The following is a 23,278-nucleotide window of genomic DNA, read 5'->3' on the forward strand; positions in this document are numbered from 1 at the left end:
GGTACTTTTCTCAACTCTGTCCACCTTGGTAGGCAGTGGAAGATCCTGTGATGTACTCTTTATGTTGGGTCTTTGGCATTGTAGCAGATTCTGGAAAAACAGGCAGTTGTTCAAGTTCCCTTTGCCATTAATAAGGTAATTTTAATAGAATAGTAACTACAACTGGTTTGTGGAATCTGAACTGTGCAATGAGCAGACCACATTAAATTTGGATTAAAAAAACCCTCAATGAAAAATCTTTACCCCAAGTTAGATTTCTAATGTGCGGTTTGAGGCTTTTTAGCAACACTAGGCAATCAATGAATGTGAATGAGTAACTCTAGTATTAAGTAATATTTAAAATTGTAAAAATTGTAAACTTTGTGCATTTATTTCAATACTAAAACTTTGACTCAAAGGATTGCTTCATATTACAAAAAAACATAAATAATGATGAATAATCATAAATAATTTATTCATAATTAATATTTGTGGCAAGATGAAAACCGAGGGTAGTTCAAAAATATGTAACTGGTTTCATATTGCGAAAAAGGGGCTTGGAGTTCATGGGACTGCACACCAAATAAATTTACCTGTATTTAAAACACTAACGATGAAAAAACATAACTTGGCTTAAATTCAAAGTCTTGTTTGAGAAACAGCAGGGTCAAAAAATAATCTACATACTAATATTGAACAGTGTTTCATTCCTTGATTGCATTGGAGCTCCAACTACCATCATACCTACATTTACACTCATGGTGCAATGTTTAAATTAATATTCTCTAATAATCTAACATCTTATTGACGGGGAAAACAAAAGTAATAATTATTTTGTACAATTAGATGTAAATTCAGGTACAACGCAGTTAAACATGTGTATATGAATGTACTGTATAGTAATAAAACATATTGTACTTGGTAAATTTGAAAGTTTTCTGGATGGAAATAAGGAACAGAACTCTTCTTCCTCAGAGCCTCTTTGCAAGTCCTCTCTTCACTCATCTCCTGTCTGAAATACATAATCAAGCAGAAAATATTAAACATAAATAAACTGTTTAATATTAACCCTAACCCTAGCATTATATAAATCGTATATAAATCACATACGATTTATATAATGCTAGTTCAATAATTTCCTGCTTTCATTCATTTTAGCCTGGAGATGGTGGGACTGAAACAGCTCTATTTGAATGAATAACAGCATACAGGAAATTACACAGTAGAAAATTTTGTGCCTGCATTTCTGTATGTGATGACTTTCCACAGATATTCTGACCATGTATTAAAGAATGCAGATCATAAAGAACTTAAATGCTGCAAACAGTAGAGCTGTGAAAAACAAACAAACAAGAGAACAATGTCTTCCAGAAACAGAACGTATAGATCTTGAAAGTATAAAACAAATGAATCACAGACATTTCATTGTATTTAAAAGCAAAAAAGACATTTCAAAAAAGATTCTTTTGAGACACAATGACCTCCAGTATTTAGATAATACATCACAAATTTAACAACAACAACAGAGCAGAAAGACTGATTGACTGGCAGGTCAACCACTATGAACATATAACCAAATCAACAATAGTTTACATCAAGGCAAAAATTCAGAACTAAATCAAACTGGTAACCTGTGGCAAAACAATGGCCTGAATTTATGGAGATTCTTATTTAGGACCAACATTTTACCAATAAATTTAATCTTTTAAAGACAGGATATGTCATAATCTGTGAACACCCAAATCTGTATTTAATTACCGTAATTTATTTAACTGGGTTTGAGTCACAGAACGCAATGAAGATTTGATTCAAATGTATGCCTTACAGAAAAAGTCCCACGAGAAAAAGACTACATAGACTATAGGACAATTAAATACTCCTCCCACCACCAAATCTAAGACTTTTGACAAACATATTTAAGTCCAAATTATGGTTTAATGCAGTGGTTCCCAAACTTTTTCTTCTGCGCCCCTCCCCCCAGTGGTTGCCCCCCCCCACTACGGATTACAAATGGCTTTTTGGGGGCAAAATGAATGTACGTAGCTGAAAATAGACACCAACATCGGTAGCCTACAAGGTACTTGTTAAGCTTAAGGTTCTGTATTGATATTAGCTATTTAGCTAACATTGATATTTAGCTAACATTACCTGCATCCAACAGCTTTACTCAACTCAGTCGGTTAGTTTGGAGGGAAAAACTGAAAAGTTCTTTGCGTTTTGCTGGTTTGCTGCCGTGATTCACAGCAGCAGCAGGTCTCCTTCACAGGTGTAAACCCAGCGCGAGCGTTGTAGCGCTCATGTTGCGTTTAAAGGCGGCTCGGAAAAACAGGTTACAACATGTTAACAACGGATTAAACAGTTTTAACTGCTGATAAAAGTGACAGAGGACACAAATATGGGAAGTGTTGAAGCCTCTACTGTATCAAATTGACATAGGAATAACAGAGAGTTGGTCATTCTAAGGTAAAAACCCAGCGCATACAGTCATGTTTTGTTTTGTTTCATCCAGACGGCGCCCCCCCACAGTTTGGGAACCTCTGGTTTAATGAATTTAAGACATTTTAAGGCCTTAATTACAGACACATTACAGACACCCTGTAAATATAGCAAAGGTTTCCATAGAAAGATTTACCCAATTCCTTCTTGTTGCCAATTCCTTCTTGTTGCCAAAAATAGACAACAAAATCTGTTCAAGAACATGGGGTTTTATAGTATTCAACAATTACTGATGGACAGATATGGGACATGAGATTAAGGTAACCCTAATTTAGCACCTTTGCTCTTTTTTCTAAAACAAAAAGCAGAAACCTAAGGTGGAAAATGTGCTGAATAGTTGGCAACGGATGAAAATGGACGGTTGGAGTGAGTGAGTGCTCTGCGCTGTTGGGCTATCAACTGTGCATACATCTAAATCGGAATATTAGTTCAATTACTATTCAAAGGGGTTGCGGAACTAAAGCAAAGAACAGAAAGACGACAGGAAAACCGGATATAGAGGCGCCAAGTTCAAGCAAAGAAAGTGCTAGAAGATGATGCTAATGCTAAAGGCAAAGAACATGGCTGCGACTCGACAGACACCGCAAAAAGCGGAAATATTGTTCACTCGCATTAAAACCGAACCCCAACGCACCATCTAGGTCGATACTGATCAACTTTCCCCAAGATAAAGGAAATGATTCTCAAACAGGCAAGAGAAAATTCTAGTAGGCGAAAATCGCCCGACGTGATACTCCGACGCAAAGCGTAGAAACGGGCGAAGGCGGTCCTAAAATAGGACGGTGTGGGTTTCCAGACGTCTCTTACTCAGATGCTGTTAGGAGAGTTTTACAACAGCGCAGGTGGATGAACGCAGCAGTTGTTTCTCTGTCCCGACACGGCGTGGAAGAAGAGGCCGGTGCCAAACCGGCTCCGATTGGTCTGGCTCGAACGTTGTCATGGCAACGCGTCCAACGCCGCGGAGAGACTCAAGTTGCCCAGGAGATTCAACTCAAGGCCCTACTTAAAATGACTATAGAGTAAAAAGATTCAGATTGGAAGTATGAACACTGTATGTATAAGATTATGTTAGATTTAATATCGCTTCACTGTCAGCATCTGAATACATAGCCACAAAACCTTCAATTACTTCCTGTCGTCTTCGTCTTTTCCGCCAGTAGTAACATTTGGTGTCGAACACGACTCGTGAGATGCGGAAAAAGTGAAATTTTTATTGCAATAACTTATTTTTATTTATTTATTTTTAATTGGCGTTTCCAGTACTTGGTGAAAAATACTTCTGACAGCAATAAGAAAAGCAGTAATTTGGAAAAGGCTCAAACCTGAACCACCCACGCACAATCAGTAGGACTGATATTGTTCAATAAATATTTCTAATGGAAAAAATTACACTCACCTTAAGACTGAAGGAAAAAACACTCAAGAAAAATGGGGCAAATGGATTAGCTATAAAAAGACTGTATATGGACATTGGATACACTGAATTTTGTTAAATCAGATGCCTCCTGCTGTTCATGTGTGTATATAGTTTTATTTCTAGACCCAGTTGTTGAGGTGCTTGTAAGGCTATGTGTTTTTGTAAAGTAAGTAAAAAAATAAAGATTTGCCACATTTATAAATAAAATAGTGTCTACATCTCCGTTTACCTGTGCAGCTCATGTCTTTCAGTCCATCTCGACTCTTTTCTAGCAGTAGAACTGGAAAACAGAGAGGAGGCTTAAAATAATTATGGCTTCATGTGGGAGTTAGCCACTCATTAAAACGCATACGTACAGCTGTGATTTATCCAAGGTGTCATCAGCACCCAAGTTGTCAGTTTCTTCTGAAAGAATTGACTGCTCAGCTGATGCTTTGACTCCCTGACTGTACATACTGGCATAGTCCGCTGCAACTGATTTAGGTTTCACATCTGAGCTCCTGGAATCAGAACCGTGACTCTCATCGTCCAACTCTGCAAAAGACTACAAAGGGAATTCCCGGTGGCTTTTTAACACTGCATGAAAAATAAATGTGGACTCGTTTTAGAAGTCCAAATTTAAAGGAAGAGATTGTCTGTATTTCTGCAGAATACACTCAAACTGTAGGTTTGGTTGAGCTCTGTGTGTGTTTTGGTACCAGAATGAGACTGAGGAGATCTGTGGCTTGAGCAGTCTCCTCATCACTGCGAAGCTCTTTTACTTTCATCTGCTCTGCCAGCACCTCTCTCTTTATCAGCCACTCGATGTAGCCCTGCATTCACATTTTACTGCACGTTTGTTATCTCTCCAAAAGTTTCAGGCAAAGGAAGCAGGATTATTTTTGCAGCGACTTTGTGAACCTTCAGCCGTGAATCTACAGCATCTCGGAACACCGAGGTGAAGGGTCGGTGCTGGGAGAGTTCCCTGATCTCCAGGACTCTCGGGCAGCTCCAGACACGCTGCCGCGCTAAAGAACTGGCACATCGCTCCTTCTGAGACAGAGCAACGCTGGTACCAGAACCAAGCGGAGGGCTGACCTGGGAGAGAGAGAAACCCAGATGGATTGTGCATTTGATCGTGGCCTTGTACGATGTGTTTAGATATACGTTACCTCTGCAGTGTGGAACTCATCGGAGCGGTTCCTGAGGTTTGGAGGGGTGATGTCAGGGTTTTGTTTCTTTAGCACCCATTTGGACCAGACGCTCTGGTGGCCTGGCTTCAGGATGGTGATGCCAAACTCGTCTGGAACACACGATGAAGCAAACACTCTACACGGGGAGCTAATTTTACTTGCTTGTTGTGAAATGCAGGCAGGGTCTTGAGTGATTACTGCATTTTTAAATGCGCACCCAGTCTGTCTGGCAGAGGCTCCTTGAGCAGTGCGATGGTGGGGTCAGAGTACGCCTCTTGGAGCAGCTCCTCCACAGTGTGAGAGTTCAGCAGTTCAGTGCCTGAACCGTCTTCATACACCAGAAAAATCCTGTAGCAAAAAAAAAAAAAAAAAAAAAAAAAACATGAAAAAAACGTATATATATGTGTGGTGCTTGGGTGAAGCGTGCAACCCATAAACAAAGGTCTTAATCCTCAGTGCGGCCATCACGGGTTTGAGTCCTGGCCCAAAGGACAGCAGTGTTTTCAGGGTTAGAGAAGTTGAATAGAACCATCATGAAGCGTGCGTTGGTGGCTACCTGGGACAACGATCTTTGTGTTTCACATCAAGCGTGGCCCTTGATTTGTCTGTCTCCTCTTCTTCCTCTTGTGTAGGAGTTTCTGGAGCGGGACTAGTAGTTAGCAGCAAAGTCTGTCCACATTCTACCACCTAAAGCACAGATTGATATCATCTAAACTATTTGTCGTAATGCAAAAGACATTGATTTGCTCTTTTTGATGAGTGTCATGTTTTAGAGACAGAAGACCTAAAAATATGTCCCGTTTTAACTTGTTCTTGCATCTTTTTCCACAGTCTTGACAACATGACAATTAGGACGTTGAATTTCCTTGACAACACAGACTAATTATTTCTGAACCGGACCTGGAAGTGGTTTCCGTTCTTGTCTGAAACATCACACACCACTTCGTCTGTGTGACTCATGGTGTAAACTCCTGGTCGGATGGAGGGGGAGGAAGCATTTGGCTCCAGGTCAGAGGTGTAAACACATTTCCCATCAGTTTGGATGTGCAGAAACCCGTCTCTAGACGGGAACACCTACGACACAGAAACGACGTCTAGGAATGGCGAATGAAAGAATCTGCACACACAAGCCGAAGCGTAAACAGTGAGCCAGACCTCGTACTCCGCTTGGTTGTTCCCAGTGATGATGGTTCCATCGGCTAGAAACACGTGAGCTGCGTGGCGTTTCGGGTACATCACTACCGATGCGCAGCCCTCCTTCTCCACAATCACCACCCGCTCTCTGGTCGAGTCTTTTTCTTCCTCACTCTTACCATTTGAAACCGTTTCGTTCAATTCGTGGGTTTCCGAGGTTTCGCTCATCCCTTCTCCTTTGTCACAAACATCTTCATGCTCCTCTGGTTTGGTCACACATTTGGGCGCCTCCTCTGGAAAAAGCAGCAGAGACTGCCGTGTTTGTGACATCACAGTGTGAATAAACTGGGTGGTGTCAGACGGCTAAATGTGTGTGTTTTACCGTTAGGTGGTGTGACTAGAAAGAGGGTGGTGATCCTTGTTCCGTCTGCATGATCAGCAATAACAGATCCATCTGGGCTCTTCACTGTAACCACCAGATCTTCCCGGGTCAGCATCACCTGACAACAGCAGGCGTAGCGAGGAGTTTTAATGAATTAAAAGCTCAGTTCATGGCATCATTTCTTGTGTTAATGAACAGGTGGTTTATAAATTTAGATTTGTAAGTCATAAATGATTAATTTTTATTTCTAAGCATCCTAAAATGGTCCAGATAACCTTCAGAAGGGTTTTCAAACTTCCTCTAAACACATTAAAGGTTTGTTTTGGGTTTTTTTTAGATACTCGATAAGAAAACCACAAGAAACTGATTCATGACAATCACTTTTATACATACTCACCAAGCACTTTATTAGGTCCACCTGTTCAACTGCATATTCATGCAAACAGAGGATCATTTCCATGACTGCATGCACACCTACATATGCAAATATGCATTTCTATATCTCTATGTGGAGAATTCAACTTTCTAAAATTCAAACGGAGCCTCAGAATGAGAACAAAGTGGACTGAAGTGAGTCTAAAGTGACAGAGGCATAAAGCAGAACAGGTAGACACGTTCAAGGTGTGCAGGATAGCATTTCTGAATGCAAAATACTGTGAACCATGAAGCAGATGAGCTACAGATGAGCAGCAGAAGACTGGTGTTACTCCCGAATGGTAAGAAAATGAAACTGAGGCTTTAATTCAGACCGGCTCACCGAGATTAGATAAAAACAGGAAAAAAAAAACCCATCTGATTAATGCAGAAGGTATACTTAATGATGGTGATGTTACATGTGACTCTCTGAGAGTCAGATGCCGATACATTGATGGCTTAAAATTTTTACAGTGGACTTAGTGGATTTCTAATATTACAGAGTCAATGTAGTAAAATTACAGAAGCCTAACATCGAAACTTTAAATAGTTGTCTTGTGGTAATAAATGCCTGTACATGAATGCTCTGTTTTTCATCTCACAAAGTAAAAATGAAGTAAAAAAAAGTTACTCCTTAACATCGTCAATTTTTTTGGACGATAATGGAATAATTTACTTGTTATGGTAAGAAAACCACACTGATAATATTTCTTCTGCTTAAAACTGAAGCCTGGTAACTTGATCTGAAGTAACTCGCCTCCTGGGTGACGGGGTCTGTGGCCAAGAAGGTGCACAGAGAGGTTGTGGGTACGACGCTGTATGTTGGCCCAGTGGTCCAAATCCGATCTCCAGTTGAAGTGGTCGTCTGCCACGACCGTTTCTGACGCTCATTTTCCTTCTCTGAGGTCTCCTCTGATCACAAACAAAAAACAAGTTGGACAAAGTTTCCTTTGTAACTGCTGCTAAAGCTTATCATGAAGAAGTCCAACCTGTCCGCTCATCATCAGATACCGGACCTGGAGCTGGAGCTGGAGCTGGAGCTGAACCTGGACCTGGGCTGAAACTGACCGATCCATCTGCAAACAGCAACTACAACACGGACAGAAGCAGATTAGGATTTATGTTTATGTCATCACCTGGTGGTGATCTAATATCAATCTGAAGAAAAAGAGAGACTTAACGTCTCTTCAAGCTTTGACAACATGCAGACGACCATCTTTCTTACACCGGATTGAAGACCTGGCAGCATCACTGTGTGCGTACCTCTGCGGCGCCGTCTCTCAGGTAACGAATCACGACTCCCTGGCTGGTAATGATGCGACGCAGTTCCTGAGAAAGAGATTTGTCCGGCAGATCCTTCCCGGGTTTACAGTGGAAGGGAAAGCTCTGCCTGATCAAAACGCCATATTCAGGCGACTCTCCTGCACACAGAGAAGTTGCAGGAAGAACCTTCATTTGGTAAATATTAACCTTCCAGAAACAACTTAACAGAAACAGTTTTATACACACAGGCATACTCTTATTTAATAATCAGGGAACTTTTGAAAGCTGTTGTTTGCACTAGATTATTTAAGAGTGATCAACACAAATGGATGTCATATATAAACACATTTTTAAACATCTGTCATATAAAATACAAAATATAATACAATAAAATTTGCGGTTGTAAAGTAGCAAAATGATGGAAAAACTTCAATGGGTGTGAATATTTTTTGCAACAAAAAAAAAGGTTTTCTTCCAAAGTAAGAAATGAGAGGCGTTGAAACTGAGAAGGGGCTGATTGAGCAGCTTGCGAGTTGCCGTAGTTTCCCTCCGGCTCAGACTGACCTTGTGAGTTGTCAAGCTGAAACTGCAGCAGCAGGCCGTTGGGAACAGACAGGCTGAGGCTGTTGAACGGAGGCGGCGGCTGAGGCGGCGGCTGAGGCGACAGCTCAGAGGGCTGCTCTGCACACTCCTTAAAACATACCAGCAATTTGGTTAATGAGCCACTGCAAAACATCTCAGAGTTTAATATCAAAGCTTTTACATTTTGTATCAGTGTTTAGTGATCGGGACGGGAAGTCTGACCTGACTGGACGGCCTCGGCGTCATGGTGCCAGAGTTGGGAGAAGGCAAAGCGACGGGTTCTTCTGGGGAGGCTTTTGGGATTTCCTCTTTGGTCGCCTCCTCCTCAAGACTCTCTAAAACTCAAAATAAATACGATTTTCTGTTTCGCACGAAAAAATTACATAGTCCATGATAAATATTTAGAGCACCAATTTGGAACAGTTCAGGTGTTTCCAACTCAAACCAGACAATATGTTATTATCCGGGTTATTGTGTAATAAACCTTTGTATTGTCCTGTTGCGCCGTAGAAACTGTATGAGAGGTGGATTTGATTGTGAAGGACTGCTGAGAAGGAACACAGCTTCACTGCTTCTGGCTCTAAAACTGAGACACAATAACAGAGGGGGTTTTCATTAATATTAATACAAATACATTAAGGCACGAACAGATCCAAAGGGCATAGACTTTTTAACCCTTCCAGATCAAACAGGTCCGCGACGATTCAGCCAAATTTGCAGTACCGTATGTCCGCCACACTTTGCGCTATTTGAAAAATTCCAACAGTTTCTGAAAGGGGAGACGTTGCGCTTCCTAACCAATATCGAGTTATAATGGTAATTTCACCCCAGCCATAGCAGGAAGTGAAATTAATCTGAGGGGCGCTCTCCGAATAGACGGTAAATTGTGAAAATAACTTGCTAGATATTGAAACTTCCAGTTGTTATGGATAAATGGGCAAATATATATTTACTCACAGTACATTTAAAGACCTGCGTACAATTAAAATAAGCAAAAATATTCAAAAAGTTAGGTCTTATAGGGTTAATGATGAACTATAATAGTTATTTTTCTGAGGTGGAATAATTATACAACAGATAACCATTCAACCTTATAAAGAGAGTGATTCAAATAAATCAATTAATCATCAACCAACCTAGTAAAACAACAAAGTCATGAAGATATTGAGTTTACGTAAACTTCTGATGAGATGCTATCCAATCACCTTTCACTCCGTCCTTTTGCTCTGTGTTCTTTTTGTCCTGTGGCTCGCTGGGAGGTTTCAGGTGTTTGGTAACAACGTGGTTGACGTGCGTGTAGAAATGGTGTCCGTCCTTCCTCAACGCTACTTTCATCAGGGAAGAACCTGGAGATGGAACATAGTTTACTTCAGGTCAGGGCCGAGGAACAACCAAATACACTTTAAACAAGCAAACGTGTTAGAAACTCTCAGTCACAGATTGATTTTAACCATCTATACCTTCGACAAAGTTCACGTTCTCCACAGTGACGCGTCCTCCATCTGAGGTGTAGATTTGCTGGGCACATCCCGACACCTGGATCAGCTGTCCGTCCATGGTGTAGCCAATGAATCTCTACGGCAACAACAATAAATAAACACCTACTTATCAGCTGGAGGAGGACAGAGTGCCTTCCTGTTTAATGATTTCTATTTTTCTGTGTGTTTCTTCACATTGTCAGGTTCCTCTGCCTTCTTCAGGGAGGCCGTTTCAGAATCAGCAGATGCTATGGAAACGGCAGATTCGACGGGGGTCTTGGCTGAGTTGGCTCTTTTATCCGCTTTGCCCTTCTTGTCACCAGCCGAAGTGCCGCCTTTCTTGTCAGACGATTTGTTATCGTCTGATTTATTTTTGCCTTTCCCCTTAGCGTCCTTCCCCTTAGTGTCCTTCTTTAATTTTTTGTCCAGCTCCTCTCTCTTCAGCCGGTCCTGCTCCAGTTTCCAGGCCTGTCAGGCAACACGAACCATAACTTCAAAGGAGAAGTGAAGCATCTGCTTGGGAATGTGAAATAGAGCCACGTCTATTTTTAACTAAAATAAATAATTTGGAGACTGGTATGTCAATGAAGGAGAAGGTATTACAGTTTACATGATATTCTTTGCAGATGAAACGTTTTATAAAACAGCTTCAGTACCTTGTAAAAGTACTGATACCTGATTACCACAAACTACAATGTACTTCACCTAAAATATCCAGCACACCAATCACCTTCTGGCATCAAAGTAGATGGTAATGATGATTATATAGGCTCTGTGAATGTTTTCATGTAGTTGTGTGGACATTTTCAGCACCCACTCAATGGAAAAACATCAGGGGTGAGATTTTTTTAGGTTATTGTTAGATATAAACTCAAGTGGTTAGGTTTAAGGGAAATACTTTGGTTGAGATTTAGAAATTAACGAAAGTAAATGTTCACACAAGTATAGTGAGACACGACTATACGTGTGAGAAAGAGTGAATTTGTCACCTGAAAGTGAAAAGCTGTTAGGATGATGAGAGTATAAAGCCTCCCTGAACTTCTGAAATATGGTGATGGCAGAATCATGCTGCGGGTTTGCTTTTCATCAGTGCAGAGAGGGAAGTTGGTCAGAGAGAAAGGCTCTGAAAAACTTGCAGCTAAAAGTTGGTTCTTAGTTAAAAGAACTCCACACCTTTCATAAAACACTTCTACTTCACAAATAACTTAGAATAAAATATAGTTTGCCGTTTCAATTAAAAAATTAGAAAAAATTTAATGGTTGTGAATACTTTTGCAAGGCAAAGTATAACCCAGCAGCAATTCTTCATTTACACCGTTTTATATCAGACCAGCTCCCCTTCTTGTATTCCCCACCAGAAATTGTTCTTTTACACTAAACTCCATTTTAAACCTCGTAGATCAGACAACTGGGATTTAATTATAGAAGCTGATACATGCTGCTGTGCTGCTAAGGGCGACCGTGTTTGTGGGACATTAGAGTCACATAATGAAAAGATGTCCTGGTAATGATGAACTGGCTTTGCACTGCAGGCTCTGGTTAATTACACGCTACTGAATAATTGTGTGGCCCGTGTGTGAGTTCAGTGTTGGGTTTGAGGAAACCGACTTTGAGGGACTCCTTTCTGATGACGGGTTCCTGAGCTTCTTCCGCCACTGCGGGGCATTCGAGGTCTACAAGGAATAAAACAAATGCAGGTTTTATACCGCATTTATGCTGAGGTTATGCACTATATCCCTAAAAACATAACTTCATATTTTTATCTCCCATGGCAAACGGATTAAAAAGTATAGTAAAAATAATAAAAATACTCATCTATTCTGCCTGTTTACAACCAAATAAATTGTTGCAATTCCTAAACTAAAACCCAGGACTAGAAATTTTTAATTTAATTGAAGATTTTCTGACTTTCAGGTAAAAAAGTCGAATCTTTAGGTTCTTTAATTACAATATTTGTACAGAAAATGTTTTTTCTACAATATATGAACAAACGTTTTGGCCAAATACGCTACAATAAACATTAAATTAAGCAAATTATAAATGAATAACAAACATGACAATTGAAATAAATCAATACAGAAAAGGAAAATATTTTAAATATATGACAATATAATTTTGTTCTTGCACAAACTGTCAGTAGAAATCGGTTTGTGCGATCTTTTGCTCCATAAAATTTGCACTAAGTTAAATGTTTTGCCACTCGTGGTAGCAAAGTGTGTGTGCACATTTACTTATTCAACACAGACTTTTCTGAAACCAACACATTACCTTTTGGAGTCTCAGGAGGCATCTGGCTTTTCATCAGCATTTCCTCCCTCTTCACCTCTTCCTCCTTTGTCCAGTTGTAGATTTTATCAGCAACGTGCTCCAGATATTTTCTACGGTAAACATCAGGGGAATCATATTTACCTGCAGATCTGGAGGAATGTCAGCTTCACCTGACATAGCCGCTACAATTTTTTATTTCCAAACTGAACACTTTTGCATACTCAATTCCTGGCAATTTGATCAGACTCTGTTCTTTTGATTGGTAAGTATTCATTTCCAATTCCACTGAGTATGAAACAACAAAACGGCGTCCGGTGAGGGAGGAAGTGCTGACCTGAACTTGACATCAGTGTGGAGGGCCTCGTCCCAGAAATGTTTGGACAGACCGTGAGAATTCATAGGATTGTGGCAAAAAACATACAAGATGTTTGCGTAGCTTCCTCTGAAGATGTCCATGCAACAATATTCCTCTGAGGCCTTTTGCAGAACCTAAACAAGAGAACGTGCAAAGTTCAAATCCAGTTTCTTTTAGAAGAACAATTCAGAAAACTACACAAATTTAGAGAGAAAACGGATAATGCACGGAGTTAAAAGCAGGTTTTTAAACAATCTCAACGATTACCTGGATTCTCTGTTTCTGCTTCACCGATTTTCATGAAATCGGTGAAGCAGAAACAGAGATGTTCTATACTGTTGTAATTAGAGAGTCATAAATAAAAAACACCTGTGGAAAAACAGTGGCACTGTGATGTTCTGTATAGTACCAGTCAAACAGACATCTTTGTCTCCAACTCTGGATTTCACATAAATCCAGCTGGCTGCAGATTTCCCCATTCAGGTGCTAGAGAAAGAAGAATACCGGCAAGTAAACCAAGGTCAATCTTTAAATTAATATTTCCTTTTCAAAATTGATGCGGCAGCAGAAATAATGTGTAAACAATACCTCTGAGTTCCCAGGGTCTTCAGTGAGAAATGTCGGCTCTGTAGAGAAGTGACAGTATGAGGTACGCAGGTGACATCTGGCGTCTCTGAGCGGTTTAACATGCTTACATACCTACAGTCCGTGGGGTTTGAAGCTTCTGTTTAGCAAATAACAAAGGATTTCCCCAGGGGATAACAGTCTGTGTCTGCTGTGTTTCATCATCGTTGGGTAAAATACCCAGCTGGTCCACCATGGTCAGTGGCATAGCCTCAAACACGCTCTGATCAAACAGCCGCTCCACCTCGGGCCAGGCCATGCCCTCTATAGGAGATTATTACGTTAAGAAACTGTGAGACATGTAGAGGAAACAGGGAAGAGAGATAGCAAATTGGCAGCAGGTTTGGTGAGCTCTGTTCTGACCATCTGTGCAGTAGTGCTGCAGCTGTTGTTTCATTCCCCTCCAGCAGGTGTCGCCGTTTCTCTGTTCAGCGACGGACTGAATGAGCTCCAAGACTGGACTGGACTTCAAAATGGATGTTTCTACCTGAACTGGATTAAAACCCTTAACCACCTGCATGGGTCACACACATGTAGATGAACACACAGCTAGCACATCGCTCTAAGTTGTAGAGTAGATTATTTATATTAGCACGCATTTTAGTGGTGAGTAAGGAGCTGATAACTGACTCAAAGGACAAAATCTTACATAAAAAAATCAGGTGTACAAACATGGAATTAACAGAATAAACCCTCACGGTGACGTTCTGTAATCGTATTCCCCTGTCGTCGTGGTATCTGAGAAGCACAGGGTCGCCAGGCCTCTGAGCATGCTCTGCCCCATAATTCCTCATCAGTCTCTAACGTAGAAGACATAAGCAGAAAGTAGAGATGTTAGAAAGCTCTGTGTTCATGCAGTGCATCACAGAAGAACATACAAGAACACTCCCTTTAAGTTTAACAGTTTCATGTATTTTAAGCATCTTGTTTTGTTTTTGGGGTGGTTGTGCACTCTTCTCTAACTTTTACACTTTGTTTGACAAAGAATTAAAGAGTGGAATTGGTTGGTGTGTGGTTTAACCTTGAATTGACAGAGGGGGCATCCATCATAAACCCTTAAACTGGAAAGCATTGTGCAGTTCCTGGTTTCACAGTATAACAAAGCTTTAACAGATTACGGTTTCAAAGCTGCTAAAATAAGCACTGCCAGTCAGCTGGCTGAAAGAAGACATGTAAATCTTTCTCTCTTTTACAAGGAAGCTAACCTGGGCATTTTAGCCAATTTTAGCATACAAACTAATGCTTGCATACTTAATGGAGTAGGACAACGTTATTAAAATACAAGTGATAGTCCACATGCAACTGGCAGCATTTTAGCAAACTTTAGCATACTGAATAGAGTGAGTGAATGTTAGCCAACAGGAAAGTAATACCTCGTCCTATTGAGAGGATTTCAGCTAACTCTAGAATAGAATCAAGCTAATTTTAGCGCATGCACTGTTTGATCACTGAAGTTGACTAACATGTTCATGTTAGTCAACTTTCTCATGATAGCCCACATAACAATGGCAGCATTTCAGCTAACATTAGTATTTTAGCTCATTTTGATATGAAAGCAAAGCTTAACAGACTAAAGTCACTGTTATCCAACATGCTAGTAGCACATGGTCAGTAGCCCATGTGCTACTGACCATATTTTAAACTAATTTCAGTTTTATGCTTGTTTTCACACTAGATGGAATATGTTGCTTGATGTCAAAATGCTAGTGATAGCCATGCTAATGTTAGCATTTTAGCTAAAATTTTAATTTTAGCTAATTTTGATATAAAAGCTGAACTTGTATTTGATAGAATAAGTCAATATTAACTTGATGGTGATTGCCCAAAGAGCTTTTTGGCTAACCTGGCCATTTTAGCCAATTTTAGTTTACAAACTAATGTTTGCTTAGTAAACAGTGTAGGATATTAGTCAGCATGCTAGTGATAGCCCACATGCTATTGACAGCATTTTTAGCAAACTGCTAGCATGCTCAAGAGAGTGAGTCAATATTTGTTTACATGCTAGTGATAGCCTATAGTAGCCTATAGTAGCATTTAAGCTAATTTTAGCTTTTTAGCTAATTTAGATATAAAAACTAAACTTTACATACTGAATGTCTTAAGGCTGTGTTAGTGAACATGCTGGGGATAGCTCACAAGTTATGGACAGCATTTTAGCTAACCTTAGCATTTCAGCTAATTTCAGTTAAAAAGTTAGTGCTAAAAATAGTCTAAATGCTACATAAAGCATTTTAACTAACTTTAGTATTTGATGACCTCCCTATTCTCAAATCTCTGTTGTTCTGGAATCAGCTCTGCAGCTGATCAGAACTCAACCCATAAACTCCTCCTTTCGTTTTTCACCCTTTTAAACTGCTAATTGGTCTAATGTTCTTTCTTTTAAAATGGTGCAGTCAGCTTTGACTGATTTGTGAGAACACTTAATAAAAAGAAAGGAAATTTATGTTCAGGCAAGGTTTGAAGTGGCTTCACACTTCAAGATGAAAAACACAGGAAAGAAAGAAGCCGAGTCTGCTCATAGAAGAGTACGATCCTCCCCCGATCATGACGTCAGAGCGGGCGTAATCTGTGTATGCTGCTACAGCGGCATACAAAAAGCAGAACAACATTGGCTGCTCTTAGACGGTCCTGCCCACTGAAATATGAGATGCCTGCTCTAAAGACCACCCTTTAAAAAGCATTTGCTGCATTGGCCGGGAATCGAACCCGGGCCTCCCGCGTGGCAGGCGAGAATTCTACCACTGAACCACCAATGCTGCAGATGATGTAGCTTCATCTACGTGGAGATTTCAATGTACTGATGTGTGTGTTTGGTGTCGCCATACCGCCTTGTCCTCTTCCTTTTCCACAGTAGTGAGGACCTCATTTAACAAATGATTTTTCTCTTCTTCTGTGTTCAGCAGAGGCAGGAAGCTTTGGAGCATATAGCTAACCAGATCACAGTCTAACCAGCGAGCGGTGCCAGCTTTGTCCTCTTCCTCAACAATGGGAAACATAGGGAGCACAGGCACCTCTGAGGAAACCACCACCTGAACAGAAATGTATGTGCAAGAAAAACTGTTTATGCCACAATAAATAAAGAGGAAACCGGGAAATCTTTCATGTTAAAAAAATTTAACATTTAACCTAGAAATGTAGGGAGATGTTGCACACCTACCTGCTCTAGCATACAGTGCAATATCAGGGGTACAGAACAGGCTTCAGGGGGAACCATGTCCAACATTTTGCTATAGTAACACATGTCCACGTTCACAGATACAGTTATAGACGGCTTGATTTCTGTACACAGAGGAGACAGATTCTAGAAAAAGAAGACCTTACCAGCAGGGTATGTAAAAAAGTAAGCAAGGATATGAATGAAAAGTGGACAGATAAGTTAGGAATAGAGAGGTTTAACCTGAAGGTAGTAAGCTAGATGCTTTGGTTGGCTTCTTTTTAGAGCGAGGCATCTGCTGAGCAACGGGCTCAACAGGTACCTGGAAACACACAAGGTGAAGCTTTAATTAACTAGAAACAGAAAACAGACTAACTCGATTCAGCAGAGGGCGTAGGAAGATATAAATTTAACAGGAGGCAATCAAGTCATGCACCATCCACAGTGGCATACTGCCAACAGCCCATGAATGCAGAAGCAGATTGCTCTGTGGCTTTGCTACTAAGGCAGATCAATAAGAAATCATCTGCAGAACGCAGCGGGATCTCCTGCACCCGTAAATAATGTACAGTTCTCCATATGCAGCACAGAGCAGAGTGGCGCAGCGGAAGCGTGCTGGGCCCATAACCCAGAGGTCGATGGATCGAAACCATCCTCTGCTAACAGCATTTTAGGGGCTCTAATCTTAAAATGTTTCATCAATGTTTGGATTAAATCAGACTCAAGCTACAGGAAAGCAGAGAAATGTGTTATTTTTATCTTAAATCCTAAATTAATAGTATATGTCAATAAAAAAGCAGGTTGGTCAATTGTAAAAACAAAAATATGCTCAGGACTGTGATATAGTGTACAGAACAGGATAACACACAGATTTTTATGTACATAATGTGTGCATTTTTCAATCAGATTGTGGTTGAAATCAAACTTCTTTTCATGTGTGCCAGTGATCATTTTACATTTGGAACATCGAAACGTGTTCTGGTAAACAGAAATCGATCAGAATATTCTGAAAAAGACAGTTCTGTATGCTAGCTTTTAGTTTTACCTCTACATCCTCCGTTACAGCTGTGGGTACAGGGATGAGCCGAACATTGTCTCTGTAGTGCAGATGCTGCCGGCGCCACTGCAGACAGTCATAGATGAGCCTGGCAACATCATCAAACATCCGGTTTCCCAACTCCAGCTGAACGCAAAAGACCGACACACAACATTAAGCAGCTGTAAACATTTGCAGGGAGGGACAAAAAAAAGTCTTAAAATACGTAAAAGCCGTAATAACAACAAAAATGCTCAGACTCTGCTCACCAGAGAGTTAGGGTCTGGTACTTCGAACGGGAGTGTGAGATCTGGGACGATGTAGCTCAGCTGAATCACGTCGTGGAGCTTAGAGTCTGGCGGGCCGCTGTCTAAAACCGACCTCAGGCGAGTCCAGAACAGCTTGAGCTTCCTGGTACTTTCTGGAACCTCTGAACACCAGAGAAAGCAGAAACATTTGGTGAATATCGGAATACGTTATACTAGATTCATATTTCTGGTGTGTAGGAGACTTTCAACCTGCAGGCACAACTGGAGAGCTCTGCTCCGCTTCCTCCTGAACGATCAGCTGTACTGGTTCTGGAGAGATTTCTTTGTGCTTGGAGCATAACTTGATGACATTGGCAACATGAACACCGATGGTATTAAGTACTCCTATCAGGTCTGGCTGGTGGAAGCCGACTATCAGAATATAGTGTTGGGGACCATCCTCTGGCTCATCATCTGAGGGAAAAACAGTAAGAGTCAAGTTAGGAAATTACATCAGGACTCCAAATAGTACAATTCATCTCGAATCAATTAAAAACTAAAGAGCTAAAGGAATAAAAGGCCTCGAATGCCAGTTTGATTTTGCCCTTTGGGCATCAGTAAACCTTCCATGTTGCCCCCTTGGTGACTCTTGTTCTTAAGAGCTGAAAAGGTTTTCTCAAAGGGCTCACCAAATTTCAGACTTTTTAAGTGTGTCTAGACACACTGTGATCACTAGAATAATATGCTACAGGAAAAAAATGAAATAAGAAATAAACTCACATCTAGATAAATGGCTAGAGTTCCTGACAGGATTTTTCTTTACCTATATATACAGGCGTCTCAGGCTCGCCTCTGCGTTTGAGCTTGGTTTTCTTGTCCTTGGAGCTGTCTCCACCAGGAGTCTGGCCCTTTCCTGGGGCCTGACCCTTTCCCTTTTTCTCTTTTTTGTCCTTTTGTTTGCCCTTGCCATCAGATTGAGGCTGAGTCTTTTCTTTCTGTTCCTCACTTTTCAGCTGAAATTGACAAAAAAAAAACATTAAAACTAACCATTGGTAGACAATGTGAGCTCTAAAGTAATTCAGTGCAGTTAAATCCCACTCCTGGTGAACAAACTAAAGAATTGCAAAACAGAGGGAGATTTTCTGGCGAAGCATTTACCCGCTCAACTTCCCGTCTCTTCTGATCACAGGTTTTGACCTCCAGCAGCTGGAATTTCACTAATTTTGCCACCAGGTCGACGGGAATCTCCTCTCCGGCATCCAGCAACGTCTTGGCATGCTCAGTAGACTAATTCATGTACCCAAGCACGCATCACACAAATATTTTTAGAAAAGAAAACTTAATGAGTTTAGACATCTTGGTCTGCAACATGTAAAAATTAAAAGTCCGTCCACCAGTCCAAATATTACAACCAAGCAGTTCTTTACGATCATAATGTTTCACATCACATCATGGTGATTTGATATATTGTGCAGCTATTAAACTAAAGCGTCCAGTATCCCAAACCTACCTCATAAAACAAGGGAAGAGGGTCTGTTTTTTTTGCTTTGGGATTCCCCAGCTTATTGATCTGTGAGGAGAATGATCAATCAGAAACAGCAACAATGCAATAAATGCCATCTACAAACTTAAATTTGCAGGGTTTTTTGCTCTGGTCAGGTGAGAGTAAAATTTAACTTTTCAGCACCAAATACTATAGGAGGATTTCCCCCAATATATTATAAGCCTGGCGGGCCACCAGGCTTTACTTGTGCCCCCACCAGGCTAACATATGGCTTTCACTTTTTTCAGGTCAAATAAATAAGAAGAGCAACACCTACCTTTTCAACTGTGCTGTCCCACGATATGAGGGAGAAAAGTTTGCGCTGTGGACTTTCAAAACTCAAAACCAGAGATTTGATGAGTTCTTCCTCTTCTTCTGGGCCATCTCCAACAACGAGAGACACACAGGCAAGCCAAGTGTCCTGTGGAGGTCATGACACCGGGATAAACCGCTTAATTGAAGAACCGCCATTGCTGCTAATTAGACTAGCATGTGATTTAAGTAATGTTTCCGTCATAATACATAAAATATATTACTTTAGGCGCACTAAGTAGCAAAGAAACTCAAAACGTCTTTAAATTGAAAACAAAAAAGCAACAAGATAAAAATGACAATTTCGACTGGCTACAGTAAGTTTGGCTGTAGAAAATTTTCTGACGAACGTCAACTTCTTTTTTATGGCGGTTGGGAAACAGCGTTTAGATGTGCATTATCGTCATCTAGTGGAATGGAGTGTAATATCACACAGACTTATAACAAACAAACAAATAAATAAATACATAAAAGAAACTTCCGGTTGTCGGTCACCTTTCAAAGTAAAAGCTTAAAAGTAAGTCTCAATAAATTCGACAGTTGATGTCGAATTTATTGACATATGGGTTTTATGCCACCTCAAAGATGGTGGCATAGTTCTATCTAAACATGGTGATGGTGATATACAAGTATCAAGAACACAAAGATGAGTAGTCGAAATGACAAACCTCAAACTGCGCTTTGACGAGATCAGCCTCCCAGTTCTTATTAAAAGGTTGAACAGGGCTACTTTTCTTACCAGAGCCTTTTTTACCTGCCGGTGGCATTTCTGAAAACGTATGGGTATAAAATTAACAAAACAACGCCAAAAACCAGGTTTAAGAAGTTAAAACTATGAAGTTTTCATGTAGAATGTTTGTGTTGTCCTTAGCAACCAGGTCACCGTTAAGCACAGTTCTTAAAGGAGCCGCACCTCATTTAATAGTACCGTGAAAGCTTTACTTTCAAGCTAAATTATAGAAGAGTAAGGAAACTACATTATTAGTAGTTTGCTCTGTTAGACACTTCTAAGTTAAATATTGTTATAATTTCTGCTTTTCTGCACTGACCATTCTTGCTCTCTAATATTACACATATAGCGTCAAGATTGTTGTCTAAAATTTGGTTATGAAATGTAGTATCACCTACCTACTAATTATACTTAAGTAACAGTAGCACTACTTCCACATATTTTTATTCAAGTAAAAGTAAAAAGCAGACGTTCAAGAGACAAGGCTACGTAAGTACTGAGTAACTCATCATTTATGTCTGAATTAACACTTTACAATGATGGCAACAGACAAGCAAATCATAAAAGCTAAAGTCTGGAGCAACTTCTGGTTTTATAGACCGAAATAATAAATTTATATAAATAACATAACTACAAAATAACAGCTATTAACCAGAAGGCACGCTTTTCATAATAACAACAAAACTTGTGTATAAAGCAGTATAAACAAGATAGATGGCTGTGTCTGGTGTAATTTTGGTTAAAGCATATCATAACTCAGAAGAGTTGCGATATTTCATAATAAAGTTAATCAAGTGAAAATAAAAATTATGGTGGTGTAAAAAAATCAAGTGAAAGTAAAAAGTATGGCGAAGTAAAACTACTTATAAAAGTAATTTATATCTATATTTTAAAATATATTCAATCATTAATTTAAACTCTAATCAATCCTATCCTAAATTCCTAAATGTTTTACTTAATGTTGTCCACAAGATGGCAGGAGCAGGCATACCTACTCCTGTGCCCAGTGTTATTCAACTGTCTGTTATTTGGCCCAGTTTCTAGAGCTGGAGGCTGAACAGTATGAAGTCTAGAAATGTTCTGATAACGATTTTTTTAAACGTAGTTATCATGAGCGATACAAATAGTAGCTTGACTTTTATTTGGGCTCGGGTTTTATGTCTTATCAGTATCAGGTGTGTAAAATCTAAAAACTCCAGCATACACACAGGTACTGTAAATGCTCATTATGTAAGTAAATGTAAGTTGTAATTAATATTCTGACACATATTTTGCTTGATATCTGTGTGAGAACCAATGACAGTGGGTATTTTAAGAATACAAACTCAGGGCACACACACTGTGATATCTAAAAAACAAAGATATTGTTCCATCTGATGAGTCAATGAGGTTAATTATATCTAATACAGCTGTGAAATGCTGTAATGGAAATAAAGCTGCATGTGCACTTTTTTATTTAAATAAAGAGAACATTTTGAATGGTAATTAAACTCATCATCAAGTGGAATACAATTAAAGACACTTCACTGAATTTATGATAACGGAGAGTGAAGCATTTCAGGCCACTTTGCTGCACCCACACACTATAAACAGTCATTAAAAGGAGTCACAGTACTTTTGAAATGGTGTTGTAGCACTTCTTTCTTTTTATTTTTTAGATTTTCTGAGTGGAGCACTGGATAAGATTAGTGCCAAAGACGTGATTCATTTCCACCTTTAAGAAAATACGACCTAAAAAGCCGTAAGTGCACTCAGCTCAATATTCTTTCTCTGGTTATTGTGTCCTATCACAGTGACTCTCTGCGCTATCTTCCTTGTTTGCCACTAAATTTCAATCAATGTCCTCCGAACAGTTTCACCAGCATAAATGGGACATTGCTGTCCGGGTGTTTCTTTTCGCAGCCCACTCTCAACAGAGGCCCATAAAAGCACAAAAGCAAGACAACGCCCACCTGTTAGATGCCAGAGAAATTCATCTTTCATGCCAGCAGTTCATTAGTTACGGAGGCAGTGCCCTACGAAGGTCAAACAGCAGCGAGACAGAGTGACACTCTGTTCTGGCTGCGTGGTACATGGCAACGTCTCAAAATATCCATAGTTCTTTTAGGGATAGGCTGCAGTGAAACCCGCGCATCATGTGCCTGTTAGGGATATTTTATTTCACTCTACAGCATTCATGATGGTTTATTAAAGATCTGCACCCACTTGATACTCAAAATGATGAGTATCAAGTGGGTGTTCAGATTATATTTGAGTTAATATAATCTGATCAGGCCAAGAGGTGATTTGCATCACTGTGTAAAACCAGAACAACAAGTCATGATGCTATTTTTCGAACATACTACAAGTATGGTTTAATGTTGTTTTGACAAGCTAAACAAAGTTTATATCAAACAACAAGGTTTAATCCAGGTTCTCACAAACTATTTGGCAAAAGTTTGAAGGCTTTTACTCATTAAAACTTAGCAAACATGATGTGGTTAAAATAAAGTGAGCACTCAAAATGGTCATTTTCTCTGATTTTACTTTTTATAGGTATATGTTTGAGTAAAATGAACATTGTTCTTTTATTCTATGAACTACTGACAACAAGCACAATTTTAGGGTAACACTTTATTTGAAACGGTATACATAAAACTGACATGACTGTCATAAATATGAAAGAGTCTTCGTGAATGTAAATTTGCATTT

At 39.8% G+C, this 23,278-nt stretch overlaps 1 protein-coding gene and 2 non-coding genes across 3 annotated transcripts; 1 reads left to right on the forward strand and 2 right to left on the reverse strand.

The window, feature by feature from the left end:
* Nucleotides 1-6: 6 nt before the first annotated feature.
* Nucleotides 7-20,720, reverse strand: spag17 (sperm associated antigen 17; the record flags this gene model as incomplete). Its single annotated transcript, XM_016675211.1, has 40 exons — nucleotides 20,526-20,720; nucleotides 19,823-19,966; nucleotides 19,513-19,572; nucleotides 19,161-19,289; nucleotides 18,826-19,015; nucleotides 18,273-18,476; nucleotides 18,024-18,184; nucleotides 17,764-17,901; nucleotides 16,962-17,040; nucleotides 16,722-16,843; nucleotides 16,390-16,593; nucleotides 14,263-14,364; nucleotides 13,928-14,078; nucleotides 13,640-13,828; nucleotides 13,529-13,566; nucleotides 13,310-13,426; nucleotides 12,920-13,074; nucleotides 12,586-12,695; nucleotides 11,926-11,990; nucleotides 10,513-10,785; nucleotides 10,300-10,414; nucleotides 10,042-10,185; nucleotides 9,324-9,425; nucleotides 9,062-9,180; nucleotides 8,822-8,948; nucleotides 8,258-8,415; nucleotides 7,984-8,083; nucleotides 7,752-7,906; nucleotides 6,581-6,698; nucleotides 6,220-6,491; nucleotides 5,965-6,138; nucleotides 5,621-5,751; nucleotides 5,282-5,412; nucleotides 5,044-5,174; nucleotides 4,793-4,969; nucleotides 4,591-4,704; nucleotides 4,249-4,436; nucleotides 4,122-4,172; nucleotides 898-991; nucleotides 7-90 (listed from the first exon to the last, which is right to left on the reverse strand). Coding segments are annotated over exons 1-40 (5,415 nt in total), but the record flags the coding sequence as incomplete, so codon positions are not given.
* Nucleotides 16,250-16,320, reverse strand: trnag-gcc (transfer RNA glycine (anticodon GCC)). Its single transcript has one exon. It is a non-coding gene; the product is annotated as a tRNA-Gly (tRNA).
* On the forward strand, nucleotides 17,309-17,380 carry trnam-cau (transfer RNA methionine (anticodon CAU)). Its single transcript has one exon. It is a non-coding gene; the product is annotated as a tRNA-Met (tRNA).
* Nucleotides 20,721-23,278: the final 2,558 nt, after the last annotated feature.

This window comes from Poecilia formosa, unplaced genomic scaffold (genome assembly GCF_000485575.1).
Source record: "Poecilia formosa unplaced genomic scaffold, Poecilia_formosa-5.1.2 Scaffold111, whole genome shotgun sequence".
In the NCBI taxonomy this organism is placed as follows: Eukaryota; Metazoa; Chordata; class Actinopteri; order Cyprinodontiformes; family Poeciliidae; genus Poecilia; species Poecilia formosa.